General features: G+C 46.8%; 1 protein-coding gene across 5 annotated transcripts in view; it reads right to left on the bottom strand.

The window, feature by feature from the left end:
- alpha-Catr (alpha-catenin related) overlaps positions 1-26,332 on the bottom strand; it is a 129,071-nt gene that overhangs the window by 48,890 nt on the left and 53,849 nt on the right. For 3 of the 5 annotated variants that reach the window (XM_075893100.1, XM_075893095.1, XM_075893105.1), the window contains exons 1-9: positions 14,648-14,977; positions 12,514-12,633; positions 11,707-11,796; positions 5,942-6,181; positions 5,264-5,467; positions 5,082-5,168; positions 4,859-5,017; positions 4,119-4,211; positions 2,855-3,055 (exon numbers count right to left, since the gene is read on the bottom strand). In XM_075893100.1, coding sequence (XP_075749215.1) covers positions 2,855-3,055; positions 4,119-4,211; positions 4,859-5,017; positions 5,082-5,168; positions 5,264-5,467; positions 5,942-6,181; positions 11,707-11,796; positions 12,514-12,633; positions 14,648-14,842 — 1,389 coding nt within the window. In that variant the 5' untranslated portion in view covers positions 14,843-14,977. Of the gene's footprint in view, positions 1-2,854; positions 3,056-4,118; positions 4,212-4,858; positions 5,018-5,081; positions 5,169-5,263; positions 5,468-5,941; positions 6,182-11,706; positions 11,797-12,513; positions 12,634-14,647; positions 14,993-26,332 lie in introns of those variants that run through there. The other 2 variants (XM_037434947.2, XM_075893108.1) reach the window with 1 other exon arrangement.

The raw sequence follows: 26,332 nt of genomic DNA on the forward strand, positions 1-26,332 counted from the left end.
TTACAACTTCCAGTGCACTGTTACCTATCTCAAAGCGCTGTTCTCTTCCGAGGTTGTTGTATATTACTTTCGTTTTCGGCAGATTATTTTAAGACCCACCTTTCTGCTCTCCTTGTCTAACTCCGTAATCATGAGTTGCAATTCGTCCCCTGAGTTACTCAGCAATACAATGTCATCGGCGAAGCGCAGGTTTTTAAGGTACTCTCCATTAACTCTTATCCCTAACTGTTCCCATTCTAGGCTTCTGAAAACCTCCTGTAAGCTCGCGGTCAATAGCATTGGTGAGATCGTGTTCCCCTGCCTTACACCCTTCATGATTGGTATTCGGTTGTTTTCTTTATGAAGCACTATGGTAGCCGTTGATCCCCTGTATATTTATTCCAGAATGTTTATATAAACTTCATCTACGCCCTGATTCCGCAGTGTCTGCATGACAGCTGATATTTTTACTGAATCAAACGCCTTCTCGTAATCTATGAAGGCTATGTATAGTGGTTGGTTATATTCTGAGCATTTCTCTATTACCTGATTGATAGTATGAATGTGGTCAATTGTTGAGTAGCCTGTTTGAAATTCTGTTTGTTCCTTTGGTTGATTTAATTCTAATGTTTTCTTTACTCTGTTAGCAATTACCTTTGTAAATAGCTTGTATACTACAGAGAGCAAGCTGATCGGCCTGTAATTATTCAAGTCCTTGTCATCTCTTTTTCTATGTATTAAGATGATGTTAGCGTTCTTCGAAGACTCTGGTACTCTTCCCGTCAGGAGACACCTCGTAAACAGGGTGGCTAATTTTTCTAACACAATCTGTCCTCCATCTTTCAGCAGATCTGATGTTATCTGGTCCTTACCAGCAGCTTTACCTCTTTGCATGCTCTCCAAGGCTTTTCTGACTTCATCTATCATTACTGGTGGGGTGTCATCTGGGTTACTGCTAGTTTTTATAGTATTAAGGTCGGGTTGTCCTGGCTACTGTACAAGTCTCTGTAAAACTCCCCCGCTATTTTAACTATCCTATCTATATTGGTAGTTATTTTGCCTTCTTTGTCCCTTAGTGCATACATCCTATTTTCGCATATCCCAAGTTTTCTCTTCACTGCTTTGACGCTTCCTCCGTTTTTCAGAGCGTGTTCCATTCTCTCCATGTTATACCTTCTTACATCGAATACCTTACGCTTATTAATCAACTTCGAAAGCTCTGCCAGTTCTATTTTGTCTGTTGTACTTGAGACTTTCATGCTCTGACGCTTCTTAATGAGATTCTTCGTTTCCTGAGAAAGCTTGCCAGTGTCCTCTCTAACTACCGTGCCTCCAACTTCCACTGCACACTCCGTAATGATACTCGTGAGATTATCATTCATTGTATCTACGCTAAGGCTGGTTTCCTCGATGAGAGCCGAGTACCTGTTCTGAAGTGAGACTCTAAATTCCTCTACTTTCCCTCTCAGTGCTAGCTCATTGATTGGCCTCTTGCGTATCAGTTTCTGTCGTTCCTTCCTCAAATCTAGGGCGAATTCAAGACCGTACCATTCTATGGTCACTGCATCGTACCTTGCCAAGCACTTCCACATCCTGCACGATGCCTGGGTGTGCACTCATTATAAAGTCTATTTCGTTCTTATTTTCGCCATTAGGGCTCCTCCATGTCCACTTACTGTTTCCTAATTTTTGGTAGGAGGTATTCAAAATCCGTAAATTATTGCGTTCTGCGAATTCTACTAGTGGATCTCCTCTGGCATTTCTAGTATTGATGCCATAATTTCCCACTGCCTGGTCTCCAGCCTGCTTTTTCCCTACCTTTGCATCAAAGTCTCCTATTAGTATAGCATACTGCATTTTTACCTTACTCATTGCCGATTCCACGTCCTCATAGAAGCTTTCAACTAAAGTGTCATGGCTGGATGTAGGCACGTAAGCCTGTACCACCTTCATCTTGTATCTCTCATTGAGTTTGATTACGATACCTACCACCCTTTCATTAATGCTATAGTATTCCTGTATGTTGCCAGCTATTTTTCAGTGAATAAGGAACCCCACTCCCAGTTCCCTTCTATCAGCCAAGCCCCGATAGCAAAGTATGTGCCCATTCTGTAGCACCGCATAGGCCTCATTTGTCCTGATAATCTCACTGAGCCCTATTATATCCCATTTAACACCCTCTAGCTCCTCGAATAGTACAGCTAGACTTGCCTCACTAGATAAGGTTCTAGTCTTAAACGTTGCCAAGTTCAGGTTTCAATAAAATATGTTCCACTTAACAGGAGTTCTGTTTACCGAGAAGTGAGCATGGGTGTTGAATACAAGCCCAAAACCAAGCATTGCAAAGGCAATAGTTGTGTTTAAGCAGTAGTTTCGTTTAACAGTTTTCCATTTTACTGAGAGTCTACTGTATATCCGACTCCCGAATGAAGAACACTGTCTACTACTATCTGTTTACCAGAGTTGTAATTTTTACTACACCAAAACGTCAAAGTAACATGATACAGCATTAAAGGCAGCGCTAGTCTTATTCTTTAGCAGTTAGAAACTTTTTGTGCTTACTTTTCATGAACTCAAACCGCTTGTGATGTATAGACTGAACGTAACAATCACAGAGGAGTAGCAATTAGTGAGCGAAACAGGAGTGTGCAACTCGTCATTTGACAGGAAACCGTAAAGTAGAGATGCTAACAAAATTTTAAAGAATTAAAAGTCAGCATTGTGGGTGACCTTCTGACAGCTGGTTGTGGCGACCAAGCCGTGCCAGCCCCACGGTCGCTGGCTAGCATCTCTCGGCACCCAAAATGCAAGATTGACTATGCCATCAAATGCACAAGCTTGTTTGCATTCTGCTGTACTCCCAATGGTAACTTACCCCGGGCCTTGGCAGCGACATGTAGACGGACCGCGCGCCGTCAGGGCCCTGCGCAGGCTTCCGGCACTGCTGGCTAGCCTCTCGAGATATCGAGGCTACGTCGTTCACTAGCGACTGCCAAACCTCCATGAACACTTCCACGTTCTCCTTGGCAATCTTGCTCACCGGGTGCGTGCTCAGGGTCTGACAGGCACTCACCACCTGTGTCGATTGCACGGCATGTTCAGCTCAACGCCTGCAGGCAGTAGCCACTTCGTGTGTACTATAGCTGTTACATCGAGTGCCCGTACAACAAAAGACGTTACATGAAAGCTCTTTTACTTGTTGTGCCCAGACTTCAAAATTGCATGCACCTTGACCACAAGTAATATTATGGCAGCTTTGCACAAGTGGTGCCAAGCCTTTAGGAAGAGTGCAGCTGGGTGGCATTTCTTAATTGTTTCTCTTTATTTTTTTTTCCTTCTGTTTCTTGTATCTCTGTTGTGTATCGGTTCCTTAGTATTTCTCTCGTTCTTTCTTTCTTTATTTCTTTTTTCCACTTCCCTTTCAGTCTCTGCTTCTTTCTTTCCTGCCCTCTGCTTTTTCTATTTTTCATGTCTGTTTCTTTTCATGTATTTCTTCCTATTTCAATATGCTTCTCTGTCTTTCTATCATTTTTTGTTTCCTTTATTTCTAGTATTTTTTTATCTTCCTCTTTATTTCTTTCTCGCTCTATCTTCTGAATTGTTATCTTTTGTGGTCTCAATCCCTTTATTTATCTCTATTTCTCCCTTCCTTCCAGTCACTTTCTTTCTTTCTTCTTTTCTCACGTGTTCGTTTGACACTCGCACCTGCTGCACACAGTAGTGGGGCTTGCCTAATTCCTGTGAAGCAAAGCCACCCGAGTGGTTGTGCACTTCACTGTAAAAAGAATGAAGAGAGTGTGTGCCGGTTCATGATGATGACAGTTCTTTAAGAGCGAGCACGAATTGCCGACAGTTTAAGCAGTTTCGCTGTTGCATACGGCAATCGTAAAACACTCGCATACATGCATAAAGTTCAGCGCTGAAAGGCAGAAGAGCAGACGGTTGTTCAGGTTGCCCACTCTGCAAATAACAATACAGGAATGGCATTCCTGAGCAGTTGTTTAATGCAGAGAAACCTTCGCGAGTATGTAGTAAAGTGCCTGTGGACTCATCGTACAAACTGGTGGTGTATTTTCTTATTTACACGCATTGAAGTGCAAATGAATTCATGGTTGTAATGGCCAAAGATCTGCACTCACTTGGGAGCCATAGACCTTGAGACAGGCATCCGTATTTTTGGCAGTCACCTGGAGGGCCTCCGTGCTTGCCACATGATAGAGAAGCCGACACACCTGTCGAAAAAAGTGTACCAGAGGAGTGTGGCATGAAAGATTGACTCGGGTAGTGGCGAAATTGCTAAGAAATCGCTTTCTTATTAAATGTGCTAGTCAGGTTTTCCCACACTCTCTTTTTCTGGCAGAAGCACGCTTATAACCTGACCCTACTTGTGTGTGAATACTGGTGCATATAGTTACTTTCAGATATTCCAAAGTTCGGTAATTTTCCCTACTCATTCAGCGCAGGTTTACGGTCGTCCTCATGGACTCAACATAACCGAGTTGTGATGCTGGATACGAGCACTGGTAGTGGATTGCCAGTGATTACAGAAAACGTACGCGAGCAGCATATCCCACATATGAGCTGCTTTGTAGCGATTGCCTGCCAGATAATAGCAGAATTACTACAATGTGTTTAGCTAGCATTCTGTGGATATCCAGAGGGGTGTTCGAGATCACAGGTACTAGAGGGCACACATTCACAGTACCCTTCTTATATCGATCTCTTTGAGCGCCACTGATCTTTCACTGGAAGGTCGTGTGTGTAGCCGACAAATACTGGACGGGACAACCATGTAAGGACACTCGAAGTGCAGAGTTCTGATCAGCAACGATAAACGTGCACCTGTAGTTCTCCTTTAGGAAGCAGGATAGGCACTTACCTCCTGGACGTGTTCAGCATGCTCGGCGAATTTGTCCGCATACTCCTCAAGCCTTGTGTGGTCTCCGGCGAGCGAGGCATTCTTCAGCCTGTTGAGCAGCTCACCTTCGTCCATCGTTTTGAACAGTTCATCCGCGTGGTCAAGTGCTGTATCCCGAAGCTGTGAGACGGCAGAAAAAATTAGGAGTAGATCGAGAGAACAGAGCATACTCCGGGAAGCGTACCTGTTGCTTGAGGTCTGCTGTAGCCCTTAGCGTCTGCTCGATGGCGTTTTCAAGGTCCTCGTTGGGAGACGTACAACCTGCCTGATCCTGCAAGTGTGAGAGAGGATGTGTGACACACCATTAAGGAACACCAGAAAATGAAAAGGTGCGCAGCTGCGAGACATGCAGGCGTGGCGTAATACCAGGCTGACGCCGATCCTGAGGAGCTGGTTGAGCTCGAGCTTGGCCCTATCGCAAAGCAGGAGAATTTTCTCGCGGTGCTCATGCGACGTGTAGGCCGAGTCGGTGAAGTCTTGCGTGCGCTCCACCACCGCATCTAAGGCACTCGACAACCGCTCACGGCAGCTGGGCCCCACCAGCGTCATGCGCATTGTCTCCACCAGGTCCTGCATCACATTGGTCATTTATTCTCTAGACACATTCTCCTGCCCGTGGACTCATGCTTTTGTGACAGAAGATGCACCACCATGCCACCAATTCAATGAGACCTAGATAGACCATCAAAATACGAAGATAGCCCGGAAAGTTTTTAAGCTTCTAAATGTCTTAGTTCACAATTTAAAAAAAGGGCTAACGAAATGAGCAGCATGCAGTATTGTCGCTGCCATGTATACTTTTTACCCGTGACAAGCTTGAAGCTATGCATGACAGAAATTGTCAGCCAACTGCAGCTAATAGAACATCTGCCATTTTAGTAATTTGAGGAAGCTTATTACATCAGAGGTTTTCTAAAACAGGTTAGAAAATAGAAATTAATAGGTATAAGATGGCTAGCACACAGAACTACACACTTCTTTGCCCAGGCATTACACAGACTGCAGAGTGGGCAAGCAGAGATACATTGTCGCAGTGCCCATCACCTCGAACATCTTGACGGCGTTGTGGACGGTGGCACACCGGTCAAACTCGTCGAGGCGCCAGGAGCCCCTGCGGGCACCTTTGCGGCGGTACTCGGACGAAGAGGAGGCGGCGCAGGCAAGCTCCGGTATTACACCGTCCTTGACCACGAAGTGCACCAGGTCCATGGCGCGGCGCATTTGCAGGAACACCGTGTCGCGGTTCTCCCGCGCCGTCTCGCACTCCGGGTGCCTCAGGCAGGCCTGCAGCGAACAATACACAATCGAAGGCATGCGAAGGGTTCCCCTTTAAAGGGAGAGGGGGTATTGTGGTGCCTCCCCCTCTCTTATTAAGTCAATGTACGCATGGGACAGCCCTTGCAGCCTCCCCTCATAGGTGACGACTAGGGGGGGAGGGGGGCAGCTGCCCCTTTGACCATCCTGTGCGTACGCCTATGCACTCATTCACTGGCCCTTCTCTGCACAAGTTGTCTGGAACGACATGAACGCCTACGAGATTGCCTAGCATGGAAAGCAATAGTCCGGCCAGATGAGCTTTCCCAATTGTCTTGGTCTTCACTGTACAGATCTGACTGAAAAAACGGCAAAACAGAACCGGTGAACCACAAGGGCGCTTGCAGTGTCTGAAGGAGAAGGACATAGAGCACTTAGAACAGTGTAATGCCTTATACTATTATTTTGTGGTGTACAGACAGTACGGATGATCACTTGCCACAGCCGATAACATTTCCCTTGACACGATGACTGAATGATAGCAGTGACGTAAATTTAGGAAAATCACAAGGGGGGACACACTGCTTCCATTAAGGCCCTTTTTGTTTTCACAAATATGGGTTTTCTTTTTATAATATAAATATTAATGCTACACTTCAAAATGAAATTCAAAAAGCGAGCATGGATGAGCCTCAACACTAGGTCAAGGAGGATAACGCAACAGACCTGAGTAGCCAATAGTAGAAAAGTATATTTGTGTAGAGAAGGTGGGCTCTAGCACACTGCCATATATTATGATATGGTCATACCATCAAATGGAAATTTCCACCATTTTTGTTATAATGGGCATAGGTAAACTTCTCCTTTAGTTTTATATCTGTTCCCCATACGTGTCGGAAATAGCGCCCATGATAATTTGCCTGAAAAGCATATGCTCCTCGGTAATTTCTTTAATGTAACGCATAGTCCAGCAATTGGATTCACATTTCATTGACGATGGGATTCATCATACCATCGTCATAAATAACTAATGCCAAATGATAGGAAATTATTTATTTACTTGCATTTTAAAGCCAAGAAATATAAACATTCAGAGAACATCAGAAATAAATGAACCCAGGATATTTAAGAAAGCTCGTGCTATACCAGACCTTTTGAAAACGAAATCAGCGTTCACTTTTGTGCCCCGTTTGCTTTCTGGAAGTGCTTCAAAGGTCAGAGCTGGTTCTACGGAGAGTGCGTTATAGTAAAGTGAAAGCTTTACATGCCTCATCAAACTTGAAAATGAGCCGTCGGCGTCAACTACGAATGATGCAAAAAATTATCACCATAATAAGTTGCGATATAATAAGACAGCGAAACGTCCCATCGCCAACATTTGTGACGTCATCATGACGTAACGTTGACGTAATCGATGTGGGCCGATCATGGAGGCCACGCGAAACCAGGTGAAGGGCTGAAAGCTTACAGTTGATCCTGGAGACAGAAAGCTTTCGCAGATAAGCGGAGAGTATCAATATATCAGCTGAGAAAAAAATGAAGTTGGCTGTTAACTTGATGTCTTCATAGGGGAATGAGTAGAGAACCCTGCAAGTTTTTGGCTGTCATGCAATTAACTGTCAAGGAATGATGTTTGAAAGCAAGATCTCAAAGGGGAACACTCGCAAGCGGTGTCCGCTAGCCTGAATTAAAAAAGAATCGGACTTCCCCCCTCCATTTATTTATGCCACCAGGTGGTTTATTTCACCAATGCATGCAGCATCTCAGAAGAGTAGAGTACTGTAGAACATTCAATGTATGGTCTGCATGCACTCCGTTGAATTAGTTGATTGGTTGTTCCATAACATGGCGCAATCCAGTGCGAGCAAGTGGCCATAAAACAGGCGGACGCTTGTTTTAGAACTGAAAATGTTTTATGTGCTAAATGGGTTTAGAAATTGGTGGCTTACGAAATCGCTCATTGGTATAATCAAGAAGAAAAAGCATAATCACAACCAACCAATATGGTTGAAACATCCGCTCAATTCAGATAACCTTCAAGGGGCCCTGAAACACTTTTTCGAGTAACCATGAAACTGATTCACAGGAAGGACTTATTGCCTCACAAGTTCAACGATACAAAACTTGCAATAATCCGTCCAGTACGAGCAGAGTTACAAAGATTTGTCACACGCTGCAATCGCATTCTCTTTTCTCTCGTCCCGACGAAAGCATTGGAAGCTAAATAAGGAGGGATGGGAGGGGCAAACAAAAACGTCACGCACGCCTCGTGACCTTGAGCACTTCTTTATTTTTTTTTCTTCGAATACGCGGTTTTTTCAGTGCAATCTCCGTAACGACCGAGGGCGCCATGTTCAAATCAGCCATTCTACGAGTGATTTTTGAGCGTCTTCCGTGATTTGTCGAGGGAAGAGAACGCAATTTTTAGTTGGCTTTGATAATTTATTGTGAATTCCAGGCCACGTGCTGCATTATGAAATTTGGTTCCCGTGTTTTCAGAAGCCTCTACTAGCTTATAAGTGTGGCAGCTCGGGCAAGTTGGTATGACATGGCGATAGTTATAGCGCGAGAACAGAACGACGACACAGAGACTCTTGTTTCTGTTCTCGCACTATAACTATCGTCATCCTCTACTACCAATCGGCAGCGTTTTCTGACCATGCTCAAAAAGTGTTGCAGGGCTCCCTTAACATTCAATTCGCTTTGTGTCACGTATAAAATCATATACGGCACCGCAAACGTCCCTGTTTCGAAGAGCAAGTACAGTAGCGCCAAAGGAAAGAACCACCGCAAGTGATAAGTTTAAGCCAATCCTTCGGACGGGTTCGTCGAAAATTCTCTTTTTTTTTTTAGGGGCGAAGCTCCTTAGGGCGTGGGCTGTGCGTCCCCTGTAGCCTGTATGTAGCCACCTCTAGTTTAGTTCTTGCAGTGTTCACTAGATGGCGGTACCGTCCCCTGTATGTAGCCACCTCTAGTTTAGTTCTTGCAGTGTTCACTAGATGGCGGTACCGTCGCCTGTATGTAGCCACCTCTCGTTTAGTTCTTGTAGTGTTTACTAGATGGTGGTACTTGTAGCTGATGATGAAAAGATGCAAGATGTTATAAACTAGAAAGCGGTACTTGTAGTTGATGAAAGACGCGAGATCTTATAAAATAGGAATGATGTCACATATGGCACGTGTCATTGGTTGAAGGCAATCGTTCGATTTAGTGCGGCGACGTACGCTAGGGGGAGCGATGTAATAAAATCGAGTGGGCAAAATGTACAGAGGATTCATGGTTTACCAGGTTTACCTCCGGAGCTTCGCCCACTCATCATCATTCACTTCGTGGATATGGCGGAATTTTTTTACTAGTAAACGATTTTCATGTTTTAAAAAAATGACGCAGATATTCACTCTCATTGCAATAGAGGCATATAAAGGTGGCGGCATCCGACCAAATCTGTGAAGGTAAAAGTTCGGTGGTGTAACTCGGCGTCATAGTCTGGTAATTGATATTCCTGTTCTTCTAGTGGTGCACTATCGATTTTTACAAGGATAATCAAGAGGAAGGAACTCGGATGCTGACACAGGAGATTTAGCGAGGTTATTTGGCGTGGCAAGTTTTTCGAATCACGCCGCGGACACAACTGCTAACGTCGGCAATATTGATAATAACGCCCGGGGTTTTACGTCCCAAAATCACGACATCATTATGAGGGACGCCGCAATGGAGGGCTCCGGAAGTTTTGACCGTCAGGCGTTCTTTAACGTACGCTCACTGACGTCCTATGCTATACCGGGGAATTAATTGACATAAAAGAACTAGGGGTGGGGTTTCTTATACACAAAAATATCGCTGATAACACAGAGGAATACTATATCATTATGGTGGCAAGTATCGTCAATAAGTTTAGAAAAAAGGTACAAGATGAAGCTATAGGTGGCACACGCCTATGCGCCTACATCGAGCCATGATGATCAATTGGTTCAACGCTTTTGCGAAGACGTAGAGTAGCGACTTCAATGCCAAAGTAGGCAAGAAACAGGCCGGAGACCATGCAGTGGGGGAATATGGCATCAACTGTTGAAATTCCAGAGTGGAGTTATTAGTAAAGTTTGCGGAATGTAATAATTTACGGTTCTTCAGTACTTTCATCGGAAAACGGGCTAACCGTAAGTGGACGTGGCGAAGTCCTAATGGCGGAGCTAAAAATGAAATGGACTTCATTCTGTGTGCACACCAAGTTGTTGAGATCTTTGAGATTCAACAAAGGCTTGCCTAGCTACAATTATTGTTATATAGTCCGCACATGAACTCCTTACACTATCACCTTCCAGTTTTCACTGCATATCTGCGCCGACTTCGATGCTTTCGGCGATCGTTGCAAACGGAGCGACGAGTCTTTCGGGAGCGTCGACAGAGGTGCGCGCACAGCGTTTCTGTAGCACCTTGGTAGCACAACCTACTTAGTAGCACCTTCTTCCCACACATCGTAGGTGCACGCACGGTTTGCCAATACGCATACGAGCGTCAACTTTGTTCTCGCCTTCGCCGCGACGTCTGCATCAGCTGGGCCCTGACCCGACGCACGAACCCTGCAGCTATTGCAGCATCGTCGTGGGCACCACCATGTTTGCTGACGAAAACGAACCAATGAGCGCGTAGCTTCCGAGAGTCTCGTAAGGGCACCTGGCGCAGTGCATTGTGACGTGGGGGGTCTATTTGCACATACACCATCCTTCAGAGCCGGGCGACTCTACTGCTTGCGTCGCTGTAGCAGCGCTGTCCTTTTTTGACCTTCGCAGTTCGAATCTCCACAGCACAGTGACAGCTCATCCTCCGGGATTTCTAATTACGGCTCCGGTCGCGTGCCACGAGTCGACTTGTCCCATTTCGTGCGTGAACGTGGCACGTATACATGCGCTACGTGGCACGTATACATGCGCGGGTCTCGTGCATGTGCGCCGCATTCCAGCGCCCGGCACGTGCCCTCTTACTTAGGACAAGCCTTTATCCGGCATCCCTTCACTGAACTTTTCACACAGGTCAAATGGAGAGGTATAGCCAAGCATCACGAAGGAAACCACGTCGCCATAATTTTCGTCGCCTATGATGAAAAAAAGCTCGATGAAGTATGTACATTCAGAGGCGATAGTAGCGTTCCCTCCTCGATGCGTCACAATTCGGCCAGCTAGGGCACTCAATCCAAGAAATTTCTATTCGCGACACATGAAAAGCGAATTAGGTGCGCCAAGGACAACACGAAAGATACACGACGACGAAAAAAATGAGGATGATCACGTGTATTATTATTTGCGATGAGGCTTTTCTATTTGTTTATATTTGTGCATATAGGTTTCTATTGTAATTTGTAATTGTAGAAGTTACCCTAGCTTTAGGATTTATATAAAGTTATAAAACCACCCGATTCACGGCCATTCCACCACAGCGACAGCGTTTACACGACCAATTCCATAGCTGCATTTTCAATAAAGACACGCCGCGCACACAAGTAGCATGAGGCAAACCGAAAGGGGAAAAAAAGCGATGGTTAACACATGGTGGCGTACCTTTGAGGCGGTGAGCAGCAGCATCGTAGAGCGCTCGAGGATCATCCTCGCTGAAGCCATCTGGGCTCTCCTCTTCTCGTCTTTCATGTCCTGCAGCCGAATAAAGCGAACCCGTGTAAACTAAGCGCACGGCGTTGAAAAGAAAGAAAAGTGGTTGTGCTTTCTGCCATCGCTTCGGCTTAATGCAACGCCAAGCGCAATGCCTAACATCAACTTACGGCACCTCTGGTCGCGTCGAGTCTCGCCGACTCGACCAATCGGCGCGCACTGAAAGCGCCGAGGGCAACGGGCAGAGAACGCTGCACGGCAGCCTACTTTGCGATCGAGCCAACAGCCACGAGCATTACCGAAAGCGCCAGATTGACGACCAACAGGAAATGAAGGTGCTGCGGCCTTTTGTTTCTGTAGAACTTTGCCCGGCGTCGCGTAAGTTAACTGTTAATAGTGAAACCGGAGAGGCCGAGTAATTGCTTTCGAAGGAAATTACAGCTGACGCAGGGCTCTAGGCTATTAGAAAAGTTATCGCTACCACGATAGAGCAATATATACTGCGACAAGGCCAAACTGGTAATCTAGACAGCCTTGGCTCTGTGTTTTTCCAGGTAGCAGGCAGCGTAGCAAAAAAGCTTCAGATGTGGCCTACATGAGACGCGGTTTTAAAATTTACGTTACAAGACGGGAAGCAATCAATGACAAGAAGTTAAGTGTGTGCAAAAGAAATTCGTACGGCCTTTACCATTGTTGTTATAAATCATAGACGCTGCAACGCGAAGCAATGTCTTTAAAAAGTGGGCGGAGTATACTCACGTTCTGTCTATCTCCAGTGAGATGAGCCAGCTCAACCATTTCGGTGCCGAACTGGCTGAATGCCTTCACAAACTCCGTGAAGTTAGCGACATTCTCAAGGCGATTCAAGCTTATAGATACCTGCGCACAAGTGCAATACGAGATGTTCAGAAAGTTCCTGCAGGCAGAGAAAAACAAGCAGCGGTACGCTCAAAAATTATGCATAGTCTGTAACCATAAATGTATACTCATCAGTGACACCAAATTCAGCGCGGATAACGCAAAACTCAAACACTCAGAAGTGTGCGAGTTGAAAATTATGCCTTTGACAAGAATGTACGAATAACTCGTGATTTATATTTTCCTTAGATGGATATGTCCTGTTGGTTTTTATTGGGTCGTGTCAAACAAAGAAACGAGCCCTATATCAATCCCCCCCTCCCCCTCTTTTCTATTTTTGTCGTTACAGAGAGGTTGGATGTCATCGGCATTTATATAGCAGTGGAAGTAAAATAAAAACTTGGAAGACACTTTTTTGGCTGGGAGTTGCTTTCACTAAAGCTTACACTACGCTACAGAATAACTGACAGTGTGGCGCTGATGAAAATATCGAACACCTGCTGTGCCACAGTCCTCGATTTGCCTTAGAGAGACAAGTTTTTGCCAACTCATTGCGGCAACTGGATGATCGGCCTCTTTCTGTTCAGCTGCTTTTACAGTACCGGCCACACCCCTCGACAGCCCACAAGGCAGTGAAAGCCCTCTTGTGTTTCTTGAGGACGACTGGTTTGTGTGAACGCCTCTGGCTTGCGGTGGAGTTCTACAAGCTGCAGTGAATTTACTGTCTATCTCTCCACTTTTCGTTTCTTTCTCTTCACTCTTTGTCATCTTTCTTGTCCCTTTCCCTAATCCCCAGTGTATGGTAGCCAACCGGAAGTCTTTCTGGTTAACCTCCCTGCCTTCTTCCTTTCGTTGCTTTCTTCCTTTCCTTTTTTTTTTTTCGGATGACACTTGAGCTTCGCCTTCAAGAAAAGAACGCGATAGCGTAATCAAGACCCTTGCGCATTGCCCTTTCAACTGCCCGCCTATATCTTCGGCTTCGAGTGCATGCGTCAACCGTCAGTGCGCGTTGGCCGTTTCAAACTATACTATAGAACGACTAATGTAATTACAGTCGTTCAGTGGCCACTCCACCATAATTATTTCTTTTGCGAATCAGCGAAGCGCTCACTACGCATCTGTAAGACAACAAGCCAACTTACAGAGCTGCACATTTTGTTGATGCTTCTGCAGCTAATAATTATTGAATGTGACTGACCACTTTGTTATGAGTGGACCTTTAAAGCACCCGCTCGAAGCACAATTCATATGCTATGATGCCTAGTGCGATTCTACGCTTCTGCTGCGCAGTATTATGTGCGTTAAGCAAACTCCTTCCACAGCATGACATTCGTGAAGGGCTTTTCTCCGACAAGTTTCGAGCAATAGTATGCATGGCTCTGGGGTAAAACACCCGCTTTGCACGCAGAAAACTCAAACTGAAGATTTTTATTATTTTATTTTATCTACATCTCTCTCGATTTTTACGTCTGGACAAAATGATGATTTTCCGCTCACAACCAACGACGCCGACAGTGACACCGGAATTTCTGCGAAACGAACTCTCCAACTCGATAGCGTCAGAATATGCTGCTGACGATGATAATGATGCGGACGTCTATCCATGGACGTATATGCAGACGATCATCGGGTCCGGTAGTTGGGAGAGCGTGCAGCAAGTGTGTCGAAGCAACCAGAATGCGCGCGAAGGTCCACACGTAATCTCCTTGCACTCGAGTCTGCCTCACGACGTCACAAGGCAGGGCGAGACGACAGACAATGCACGTTAGTGCTTCACCAAAGCAGCCGGCAAAACAAGCAGGCTGCTCAAACTCTCTGCGAGTCCGATAATAGATGCCTGATGATGCCAGCCGAACCAGCAAGTACGATTCACGGTGCCTTCGTGAGCGTGCACCGCCTCCGATGAAGGAAGGCACCAGGGAACACTTCACCCTGTGCATACTGCCAACGCCTCCCCACGAGAGTGTCACGAAGGCGCTGCTGTATGCAAGGTATAGTATAAGCACCGTCAGTAGAAGGTGGAACCATCACTCACCCTGTCTTTGGCGCTGAGAAGCTGCTTGACCACGACGGTGTCTGCTAGGAGGAGCACGCGAGTGACGGAAGCCAGCAGGGCGCGCGCGGCCCTCGCCAGGGCGCCCCGGTCTTCGGAGGCCTCGTCCATCCGCACGTCGCACAGCTGCTCGATGCTGGCGCCGGCGGCGCGCGCGCTTCGGCACGCGTCGTACATGTCGAGCTTGATCTCGACGTTGTCGTCAGCCAGGGCCTCGCCGACCGACACGAACCGCTCCACGGCCAGGTTCACCGCCTGGCCGACGCGCGCCCGAACCGCCTGCTCGCTGCGCAGCGCCCGGTCCTTGGCGCTCACCAGCGTGCTGATCTGCGTCGCACATCACACAACCGGTCAGTGTCTTCGAAGAGGTACGGTATACGTTTGAACGAAGATGAACATTGCATTTCTGGTCGGACAGGATGCATCCATCTAACGGGCGGCAAAGGACAGCGGATTGCGTGAACCACATTTCTCCGCCTAATTATACACGGTGCCGTCCAATACACGCTACGTAAATCATGCGAACAACTTGGTTGCACACTCAACGCAGTGAACGCAACAGTATATAAGCGTTGATGAATTAGTACCTAATTATCGTTTTTAGAGGAGCACCCAACCCCATTTACAACAACACATTTGTGGCTGAATAGCCTGACATACTTACAGCACTCCCTAATATCCCCCGTCTTGTAAAGTTACGGCACTTTGTAACAGCTGAAACAATAGCCTGCAACGTACAGAAGTATAAACGGCAACGCCATCACTACATAGCGGGCACAACTGTTCATTTGCTCGAGCTTCGACAAACAACACCGAATCAATTTTCCCGGACAATACTGAGTCATACGATAGGTAACAACTTTCTGAGGCCTAGCTGACGTTAATGCGGCACTCCGGTAACCTAAAGAATTGTTCTGAAAGTCGTTTAGCGGACCGTTATAACCAACGTTTTTAGAAACGTTGGTTATGATTGTAGCAAGCGGGCATGCTTGGTAATGCCAACTTTTACTTTCTCTTGGGCAGCAAACCACAAGCTTCATATCTGTCTAACCGTTCAAAGGTTTTTTGCCTCGCTTGTATTACTCTGTGCTCGAAAAGGCCTTGCAACATGAGTTATGCCTGTTAGTCAAGGAATTCGTCATTTGAGAGTTAAGCTTGGCTTTCGAACAAGTTCTCGTTCTGACGGGCGAGTAGATTACTTAATTGTGTGATCTAATTCGCTCGGTAGAACATTCTGCACAGGGGACTTTCTTTCACGCTGCACAACACAGGCAGCCACATATATGATGACAAAAATATGTTTATGTTACCATATGTACAGATGGTGACGAAATGTACAATTTCGTAAAATATCAGTGCAGAAAGTAAGTATTCGTGCTCAGTATTTGAATATGCTAATAATGTACGTATTTCGGTTGTATATTTCTTTCAGTTAAAAAAATGAATATTTGCGGAACGCCGCGTTTACAGAAGCATAGACGAACGAAAATTAAGTGGAAAGGCAATACGTCACAGGTGAAGACGCAATCAACGGGCGGTCCAGCATGGGCACAGCCAAGTGAGAAGGTCTCAAACACCCTCCCTACCGCCCCGAAAATTTATCGATTTTGCTTACACACACATACAAAAGCACGCATCAACATACATAACGTATGGCTAAATCCCCCCCCCCCCCCCCCCGAAAAAAGTTTCTGGGTATGCGTCCCTGCTAGCCAGTTCGGTATGATGACATGTTCTAACTTTACGAACCACGGGAAAACGCTGTTCGCGATTTCTTTCCAAACTATACGTGACAGTACGTATGAGAGGGGCGGCACTTGCGTATATGCAAAGTAAGCGTCACGTGTCGCGTAACGACGGTTTTATACAAGGCCTACAGTTGAAAAAGAAAAAACGATACGTCGACGGACGGCTTCTGTACTGGAAACGCAATTTCACTCGGCAAACTGCGGCGCGTTGAGCGATGACCGTCCCCGCCCAGGAGCACACCGCCCGCGCTGCGAGGTCCTGCCGATACGCACGAAAAGAACAAAAAGAAGAAAAAAAGAGGGGGTGGACGAATCGATACCGAACACGGTGGTACGCGAGAAACTCAATAACACCGGCTGCAGCAGTGACGGAAATCAAATAGGCGCGCCCCGTTCACGGTACGGCCTTGCCCGATTTCGGGTGATTACGGCCCGGGAGTCCTCCTCCGTGCGCTTCCGCACGATGACCAACGCACACTTGGTCATCAGCATGCAGTGCAGCACTGCCGGAATGCCATGGTCGCCGAGCCCGTATAGTACTTTTGCGGCAGGTCACGGTGTCCGCACCCACCGCCTCCTGTTCGCCGTATATCGTTCGGTTCTTCGGGGATCTAACGCGGGCCTGCCGACCAGATCGGGATACAATGTTCCGGCTCGGCGACTCGGACCTGTTCTGCATATGTTGATTGCTCGGATCCGTGCCTAACTCGCTTCGTATACGTCTCATGTTCTGGATAAGCGCCCTTTGCGAACGAATCATCGGAACGCTGCTATATATATACGATAGGCGTCCGGATGTCTCGTTCCTCTTGTATAATAGCTACACGGCACGCAAATTTTCGCTTTGTTAGCTAGGGCGTTAATCAGCAACACTACACGACAATGTTTTTGCTTAACGGCTGCAGAACAACACATGTATGGCACAGTGCACCACGATGAGTAAACACGCTCGAACGGCGACGCTCGGGTGCAATAACAGATTTCTTTATGCCAAGAAACAGCGATAACAGCGTTTCGTTCGTGGCAAATGCTGAAGTTACTGATGATTCGGGAACAGATATACAAATTACAGAGGCATGGTACGATGGTGCGTACCATTACAAGACTGATTGATTGATTTATGGGGTTTTAACGTCCCAAAACCACGATATGATTATGAGAGACGCCGTAGTGGAGGGCTCCGGAAATTTTGACCACCTGGGGTTCTTTAATACCATTACAAGACGATATTAATGATTGATATGTGGGGTTTAACGTCCCACATGACGATATTAAACACACCGAACATGCAATAGTGATAGACAGATACATGCGGTACAAAAGAATGCATAGCAACATAGAAGAAGCTACGCAAGCAGAACGCGTCTTGGTTGGGCAGCTCCCCGAGATTTTTTTTCCCGTTGTGGGCGCTTATCTGAGGTACGACTTGTCGGGCTACGTCACAGGAACATGACGAGCAAACAGCCATCTGGAATGGAGCGATCTGCTTGAAGCGAACAGAGAGAGAGAGAGAGATGCCTGCAGTTCCAAGACCTCCTTCACAGACGTATCGTCGTCGATTCAGTCAAGAAGCAAACCTGAATGCGCCGACCTCAGACAAGCCGCTAGATGTCGTGCGAAAACTAAAATCAAGATGGCACGCTCTCGCACTGCAGGAGGCACAAAATGCGGCACTAAAGAAACGGAGGGAAATGAAGCTTTGAGCAAGGTCTATGCATACGCAGACAGTGTCTCGCTCCTTTTTCACTGGAAACCTGAACTGCCTTCAATCAGTCTTGCTTTCCTCCTTTCATCGTCTATTTTCCGCACGTTACTTCTCTCGAGAAAACGCACTTTCGCCGAGTCCTTTAATCATGTTTTTTTTAGTCGGAACAGTTGTTGATTGTTCGAAATGTACGAATTTCAAGGAACCATTGTGTAGCAAAGCACGCAGGCGGAAATGTTGTAGGCCCGTGTGCTCAGATTTGGGTGCACGTTAAAGAACCCCAGGTGGTCGAAGTTTCCGGAGCCCTCCACTACGGCGTCTCTCATAATCATGTAGTGGTTTTGGGACGTTAAACCCCACATATCAATCAATCAAATCAGAGCACGCAGTACGCACGTTTCGTTTTCGAACCCCAGCATTTCGTGAAGCTGTTATTTTCTAACTCAGCTATGTGTGTTTGCTAGCCAGCTTCTTTTCTATGGATAAAACGAAGCTGGGCTGCATCGAAGCTGCATGCAATCAGTCTTATCTTAGTAAGGTAGCTTTCTGGGCAATTTGATATATGAAGAATAAACCAGCGAAAAACCACACGAAGACCACAAAAGCGAATTAATCTTATCTTATCTCTAAGTCTATATCTCATCTATCTATAGTCCTATCTTATTAATCTTATCTTAGCACAGACGACTAAAGAGGAATGCCCACAAAGAAAACGGTCGAACACGTCAACATACCAAATCAATATTGTCTTATCAACATGTCGTGTTTATTGTAGCTTATTGCTTGGTCTCACTTTGGCCTGTATCTGAGCAACGAACGACTTGTTTACGCAAGTAAAGGCTGCACTGCAAAGTTAAGGAAGAAAAAAACTTGACTACGTACTCATTATCAGCGTCCTCTCGCGTAGACTCACGGTACCACATTAATTATTAAATGTAAAACGCTTTATCGCGATACACATAGATGACATACAGTACGTATACCTGTTATGAGTACACTACACCAGTGAGCCCGATTTTTCTTTTTTTTTCGGCATCACCCCCGCGCTGCGGTTAACAAACCGACGCGCGTGCTATCTCTATCCCAAGCCAACGCGCGTGCTATCTCTTATTGATATGATATGATTGATTGATTGATATGTGTGGGTTAACGCCCCAAAACCACCATATGATTATGAGAGACACCGTAGTGGAAGGCTCCGGAAATTTCGACCATCTGGGGTTCTTTAACGCGCACCTAAATCTGAGCACACGGGCCTACAGCATTCCCGCCTCCACCGGAAATGCAGCCGCCGCAGCCGGGATTCGATCCCGCGACCTGCGGGTCAGCAGCCGAGTACCTTGGCCACTCGACCTCCGCGGCGGGGCACGCGTTCTATCTCCGTCGGCTATTGCAGCTGGCGCACGAAGTTACGCCGGCGCCAAAATGATTTCTTTGCACACAAAAGGCAGGAATCTGCGCAACTCCCAATTTCCCAGCAGACAGACGCGCAAACGTAATCACAACAACAACAACAACAACAACAACAACAACAACAACAACAACAACAACAACAACAACAACAACAACAACAACAACAACAACAACAACAACAATAATAATAATAATAATAATAATAATAATAATAATAATAATAATAATAATAATAATAATAATAATAATAATAATAAAGAGTGCGAGCCAGTGCAGGTGAATACGAAAATGAAGGTACGATGGGCGGGACGGATAGGAGCCCCGCAAAACCGCGTGGTGGCCGAGTTTCCCCCCGAACGAGGTCATGACCGCGTAACCTTTCTCGGGGAGCGCGTTCCCTCGCCTCGGTCGCTCCCTTCCTTCCTTGGCGGCGGCGTGCGGATTCCCGGGGAGATAAAGGGGAGGCTGTAAACACGCTATCGGCTCGGAAACCTGCGGCGTCGTTACACACCATAGAAGCACCCCCCGTCGGTGACGATGAGCACGGCCTCTCGGCACAAGTGGTGTGCGCCCAGTTTCGGATTGCGCTTTTTTTTTTTTTTGTCGCTGCGCGCCCGCTATTGTGCGAACAAAATTTCTCGCTGCAGCACTATGATAGCGAGTGCTTTTATTTTGCTGCGCACATCACGTTGGCAGCAGCGAGACGAGCTCGCACACCGAGGCACACAATCTTCAGATTGCATACTGAGCAACGAAGCTTGCTTTGTGGTTGAACCCCGTTCTTTCACTGCTCCACTGCTACTCAGTTACTTTTTTTTTTCAGCACGCTTTCTTCATGCTTTCTCGCAGGACGCGCTATGAAGGACGGACGAAGTGCTGCCAAAGTACAACGACATTCGAAAACACTATACAAGCTAGACAGGAGACCTTTTGCTCCCCACCTTGCCTAAGGAATACGCAGTAACCTCCGGAAAATTGCAAACCAACCACTGCGGTCACGGAGCACTACTGTACCCAACCTCACGCATACGGAATTCATATACGTCTGCAAGTTCTGTGATATCCCAGACGCTATGGCACGAAAACAAAAGCCCTCATAGACGAGACACATACAGGAGGCGAGAAGGTGACAACACAAGCATAACGAATTAACAACTCACCCAACAATCCATCGTCCTAAGCCCGAGACATCTATGTCACATTGCATGGGAATGCGCAGAGAGACAGGCCACAGTAGCCACCCAACCAATAACCGAATGGGAGACGCTATCATTCAGTTCCAGACAGAAATGAACAAGGCAGCCTGATCGAGCGGGCACGGGAATTGGCTATGACCTGCAGGCAGCCTCCTTATTCTATGGAATAAGGAGGCTGCTTACCTATAGAGCTGCAAAAACACTTTGCCAAAACAAACGTCCCCCCCCCTCTATCTATCTATCTATCTATCTATCTATCTATCTATCTATCTATCTATCTATCTATCTATCTATCTATCTATCTATCTATCTATCTATCTATCTATCTATCTATCTATCTATCTATCTATCTATCTATCTATCTATCTATCTATCTATCTATCTATCTATCTATCTATCTATCTATCTATCTATCTATCTATCTATCTATCTATCTATCTATCTATCTATCTATCTATCTATCTATCTATCTATCTATCTATCTATCTATCTATCTTTTTCTTTCTTTCTTTCTTTCTTTCTTTCTTCAAGTTGCGAGCTGAAAGAAATGGGGGTAGTGAATACGCCGGCATCACGTACAGCGCGCATCACAACGTGGGGCAGAAGACATCACTTGCAAAAGCCTGCTGCATACAATCGTGGACCATACTTCTGCGAGAAGACGTATGGTGCCGCGGTAGGAATACGCATCACCTCGACGCTCATGTATAATCGTGAGGCTCTCTGCGCTTCACTTGGTGTTGCACTACATCCGGGACCGGTCCACCATTGACCAACAGCCGATGCCACCTGATGACGTCACGTAATGATGTCCTCATGATTACTAAGTAGTGACGTAGTCAGAAACTGCTAATACTTGCGGCGTCACGATTACTACACATGACGACGTCACAGCTTGACGTCATGACGACGTCACAGCAAGATGTCCTCGGTGACGTAGGTCGTGTGGAAATTCGCAACACCACTTTCGCCTTCCGTGTGTCGCTCTAGGGGCCACACAACGAGACACTTACGGTTTCCTCCTCAATAAAACGAAAGTTTATGATCAGTGTACGGCCGCGTTTGAACTTGGTCGTACCACAACGCGGTTAGACTGTGGCCGCGCCGCTATCCAACGTCACCTCTCGAGGCGAGGAAGACTAGAAGAGAAGCTGGAAGAAGAGATACGCCGTAATAACGAGGCGCCCGCGCGTTGACGCGTTCGGTGGCTCCCGACTCCATCGGCCCCGCGACCTTTGCGAACATCGTGCGCGGGAAACGAGGGTCGATCGCAAGCGAGTTGACTGATAGAAAGAAAAAAATCACGCAGAAATAATACGGAGAGCGGGCATTTTCCTGTCAAAAAGGAGAAGGAAGTACGTGCCTTTTACACTAAGTAAACGCGTGAAGCGACCATTAAAAAACGCAGGAGGGAAGAGGATACAGCAGAAAATGAGACAGACCGACAAGATAGTCGTCGGCGCGGACGAGCCAAAGTTCGACAGATTGAGGCCAGTCCCGAGCCAGGCGAAGAAAGGAAGCGCGAAAGCGTGCAGAGCATTCAATTTAGAGAAGAGGGGCATGGGGGGGGACAGAAAAAAAAATAGAGCGGTTCGGCCACGTGACGTCAACCAAAGTACCAGATAGAAAGCAGCATTTTAGGTGGATCGCACAAAACGACGGGGGTGCCACGAACGGAGAGAAAATATTCGGCCCAGATAAGAGAATAAAGAAACGGTAGGTAGCCGAGTGTGTTCGTTATCGTGTCCAGCAGCGGAGAAAGAGCACGCGAAGGTAAGCGAGGACACGGGGACATTTCGCTAGCTGTGCGTCAGCCCCCCTCCTCACATTAGACACACTTTCGGCCTTGTCCTCGGCCTCCTGCTCCAGGAATCGATGCCGTCGCTACGATCGATTCATTGTTCCGGGCCGATGAGGGGCTACCGGGAACGGCGGAGGAGGGGGCTCGTCAAGTTTCCATTGTTTCGGCGCAGGACGCGCAAAGTGTCGGACGTCGTTCGCGCGACCCGGCGTCACCAGCGCCGGGCCGCGTTTACGCGGGAGACTTCCCTTATTTTTATTTCGCTCTCTTTTCCCTTCAGCCTTGACGCTTTATTGCCATCGCGCAAGTTTCCTACACCGTCGGTTTGTTCCTCTTCTTGGCCGAGGTTGCAGCCGCCGGGTGCATCGCATCTCCGGCGTTTTCTTCTTGTCCTGAACTGGCTAACCTCCCTGTCCTTCCTCATTTATTCCTCCTCCTCTTCTTGTCCTGTCCGGTCGCTGCTCTCCAATCAGAAAGCAAAGAAGCGCGCGGCAGCAGCGGTGTGCCACCGTCGAGGCAGAGATAGCCTCCTCTTGTTTCCCGTTCCCGCAAAACCGACAAAGAAGCCGTGGTCTGGCTTCACCGCTCTGCCTTCCTCGCCACCCCGCGTACCTTTCTTCCTGTTCTGCAGCGCTCCGGTTCCAGCGGCTCTTGAAAGTTTAATGCCCGAGTGGCCTTTTCTGTTTCAGCCCGCGGCTTTCTCGCAGTGCGACTGCTTGCCGCTTCCCAGTTTAGCGGCCAATGCGGGCTGCGTTGCGCTACGTGTTGCGCACGTTGTGCGCAATGAATCTTTCACGACGCAGCGGCCACGGGGCCAGATTACTGCTACACAGGCCCGCACGACCGCTGCATCGGAAGGCCGCCGAGACTGCGTTGACAGCAACATGCCCGGCAGAGAATGCGGCGTACTCTGTATAGGCAACGGCAGGGCACCATATTAGCGAAACTCGCATCGGAAGCGCGACGGGTCATGAATTATGGAAGGTCGTTCACCTCTGAAGCGTTGAACTTAAACTAATTCAAAACATTTGCATTCAAATAATGCTCACGATTGCGGTGTCGCGCCATCCCGCAACGATTAACTAGCTAAGCACAAGCTAAACACGCAGGCGACGCGAGCAGTGTGCGGGGTGTTTTTCAGCCTTGGTGTGATGGTTGAGTTGCGCACGCTCTCCGAATAGCAAAACTATTCCAAATGCACTAATTCGCTTTTTTTTCTTGCGTTTCTATGTTACAGAAAACGAACAATCGGTTGGATCATCGGAGAAATCTAGAAGCAGCTAAATCAGCTAAATTTAGCCTTTCGGTGAGACTTCGGTGATATTTCATGTCCCGTCGTTATTGTATATCAATAAAAAGTGCTTCGCTGTTTTTTTCAACACAAGCACATACATACATACATACATACATACATACATACATACATACATACATACATACATACATACATACATACATACATACATACATACATACATACATACATACATACATACATACATACATACATACATGCCCCGCCGCGGTGGTCAAGTGGCTACGGTACTCGGCTGCTGACCCGCAGGTCGTGGGTTCAAATCCCGGCTGCGGCGGCTGCATTTCCGATGGAGGCGGAAATGTCGAGGCCCGTGTGCTCAGATTTGGGTGCACGTTAAAGAACCCCAGGTGGTCTAAATTTCCGGAGCCCTCCACTACGGCGTCTCTCATAATCATGTAGTGGTTTTGGGACGTTAAACCCCATATATCAATCAAATACATACATACATACATACATACATACATACATACATACATACATACATACATACATACATACATACATACATACATACATACATACATACATACATACATACATACATACATACATACATATAGAACGCCATCACCTCCGCGTCAGCTATAAGGCTACAGCAGATTACAGACAACAATGCTTCCACGAGTCCTTCGACGCTCTAATGCCATTTGCAGATGCTGTTGGCCACGCCTGCGCAACGTTGCAGCGATCAGCGCGAAATTGTACATGACAAAGTGCGTTAGGCTAGAAGATTTTTTTTTTGCCAATGTCTATCGAAACTTTGTCGCTCGTAGCCCTCCTCGCATTTGCAAACTGAGCAATCGTAAAGTCACTCAAGCCCGCAGAGAAATGCTGTTTGCTGATAATAAATATGCTTTTTTTTACTATACAGGACTGAAAAAACGAAGAGAAACCTATACCTTAACATGGCGACTGACTGTGGTGCGATAATGTAACGCAGTTCCAACTATATGAAATACGGCCCGGTAGTATACAACACCTATAACGTCGAACAAGATGTCAACGTTATACACCAATCATGAATCACCAACTGGCCCAATCGTACACTTTTATTATACGTAAACTTCCGGGCAATTTTTCATACAAAGCACTTCTAACCGGACTCATTTGAAACGAGCGGACGTCGGCGCTAAGCCGAGTTCAGGCCTCTGAGCCGTGCAAATCGACGCTATATCGTGCGCGTACTCGGGGCTTCGCTGCCGAATGGCGCGGTGCTACTACGGCGGACTTGCGTCGAGTGCTTTGGAGACGGCCCCCTAATCCGGCTCTAGTAGAGTCGCGCACGCGCGTGCCCTCTAGCGCGGCTCGTGTGTCACCACTGTTCAGAGTTATCCAAAGTGGATTTACTTTGCCCTTTCTGCTACGCCATTGTCGACATCGCTGTTTCCTCGTCATCAGCTCTAACCTCACATAACGCATAGTTAGGCATGTTGTTGTTCTGTTTCAGCATCTATCATAACGCAAGACAAGGAAAGGATTAAAATCGACGGAGATAGACGCGCAATGCAACCTGCGGCTGCGCAGACTTATCTTCCATGTATGTGGAGCTCTGAAAAAAAAACTAAAAAGCGAATAAAAACAAAACATATGCGTGGTCAAATTTTAACATATGCTGTTGCGCAGGCTGTTACAAAAAGGGACAGACGAGTAAAAACTTGCAACTGGGTTTCTGTATAGTTAAAAGCAGCGAAATACAACGACGTACAACTAAAGACCATAAATCGACCAAGTAAATCACGAGTCCATCAACTCAGACTTTCTTAGACTCAGATCAAGCCGTACGTCTGAGTCTGAGCGAACCCGCACGAGTAATTTTTTTGGTGAGCTTCAATCCGAGTGAGTCCTGTTGTAGAAAATTTTCGTGAGTGTGACTCCGAGTGAGTCCCGCCCAGGAAAAATTTGGTGGGTCCAAAGCGGAAAATATATTTGTGAGTGAGTCCGAGTGAGCTCCACAAATTTTACCAACCTATGCTAAAGACGCACGACAATAAGCACTAACTGTCAAAGGCATTGATTTTATGAACATATTTTATAACATCGATTAACAAATTAGCATAGGAGGATACAAAATTAGCATGGGAGGATAAGATGGTTTGACGAATATGACGCACTGGTCATGACATGAATAATATCACAATGCCGTCGCGTACGTCGTCAAACACTTCCCGTCAGACAGTGCACATACCCACGGGCGGGTATGTGCCGCTGGCATGCTGGTACGTGCCACATGTGATTGACAGTATCTACCTTGGAACGACGAGAACACACATGGGCAATTTTGACGCGCCAGCGTTAAGAAATACGAGACATCGCCAGCATCGACCCGACGAATGCAAAGAATAAATGTCAGGGTCCCAGCTGGAATCAAACCCAAGCATTCTGCGTGGCAGTGAAGCATTTTACCACAGAGCTACGCCAGGTCTCGGAAATACTTTTCAAATAGCCGCTATATAATCTTCGTGAAACGTCAATAGTTGTTGCAGTGC

Source organism: Rhipicephalus microplus, chromosome 1 (assembly GCF_043290135.1).
Source record: "Rhipicephalus microplus isolate Deutch F79 chromosome 1, USDA_Rmic, whole genome shotgun sequence".
NCBI lineage: Eukaryota > Metazoa > Arthropoda > Arachnida > Ixodida > Ixodidae > Rhipicephalus > Rhipicephalus microplus.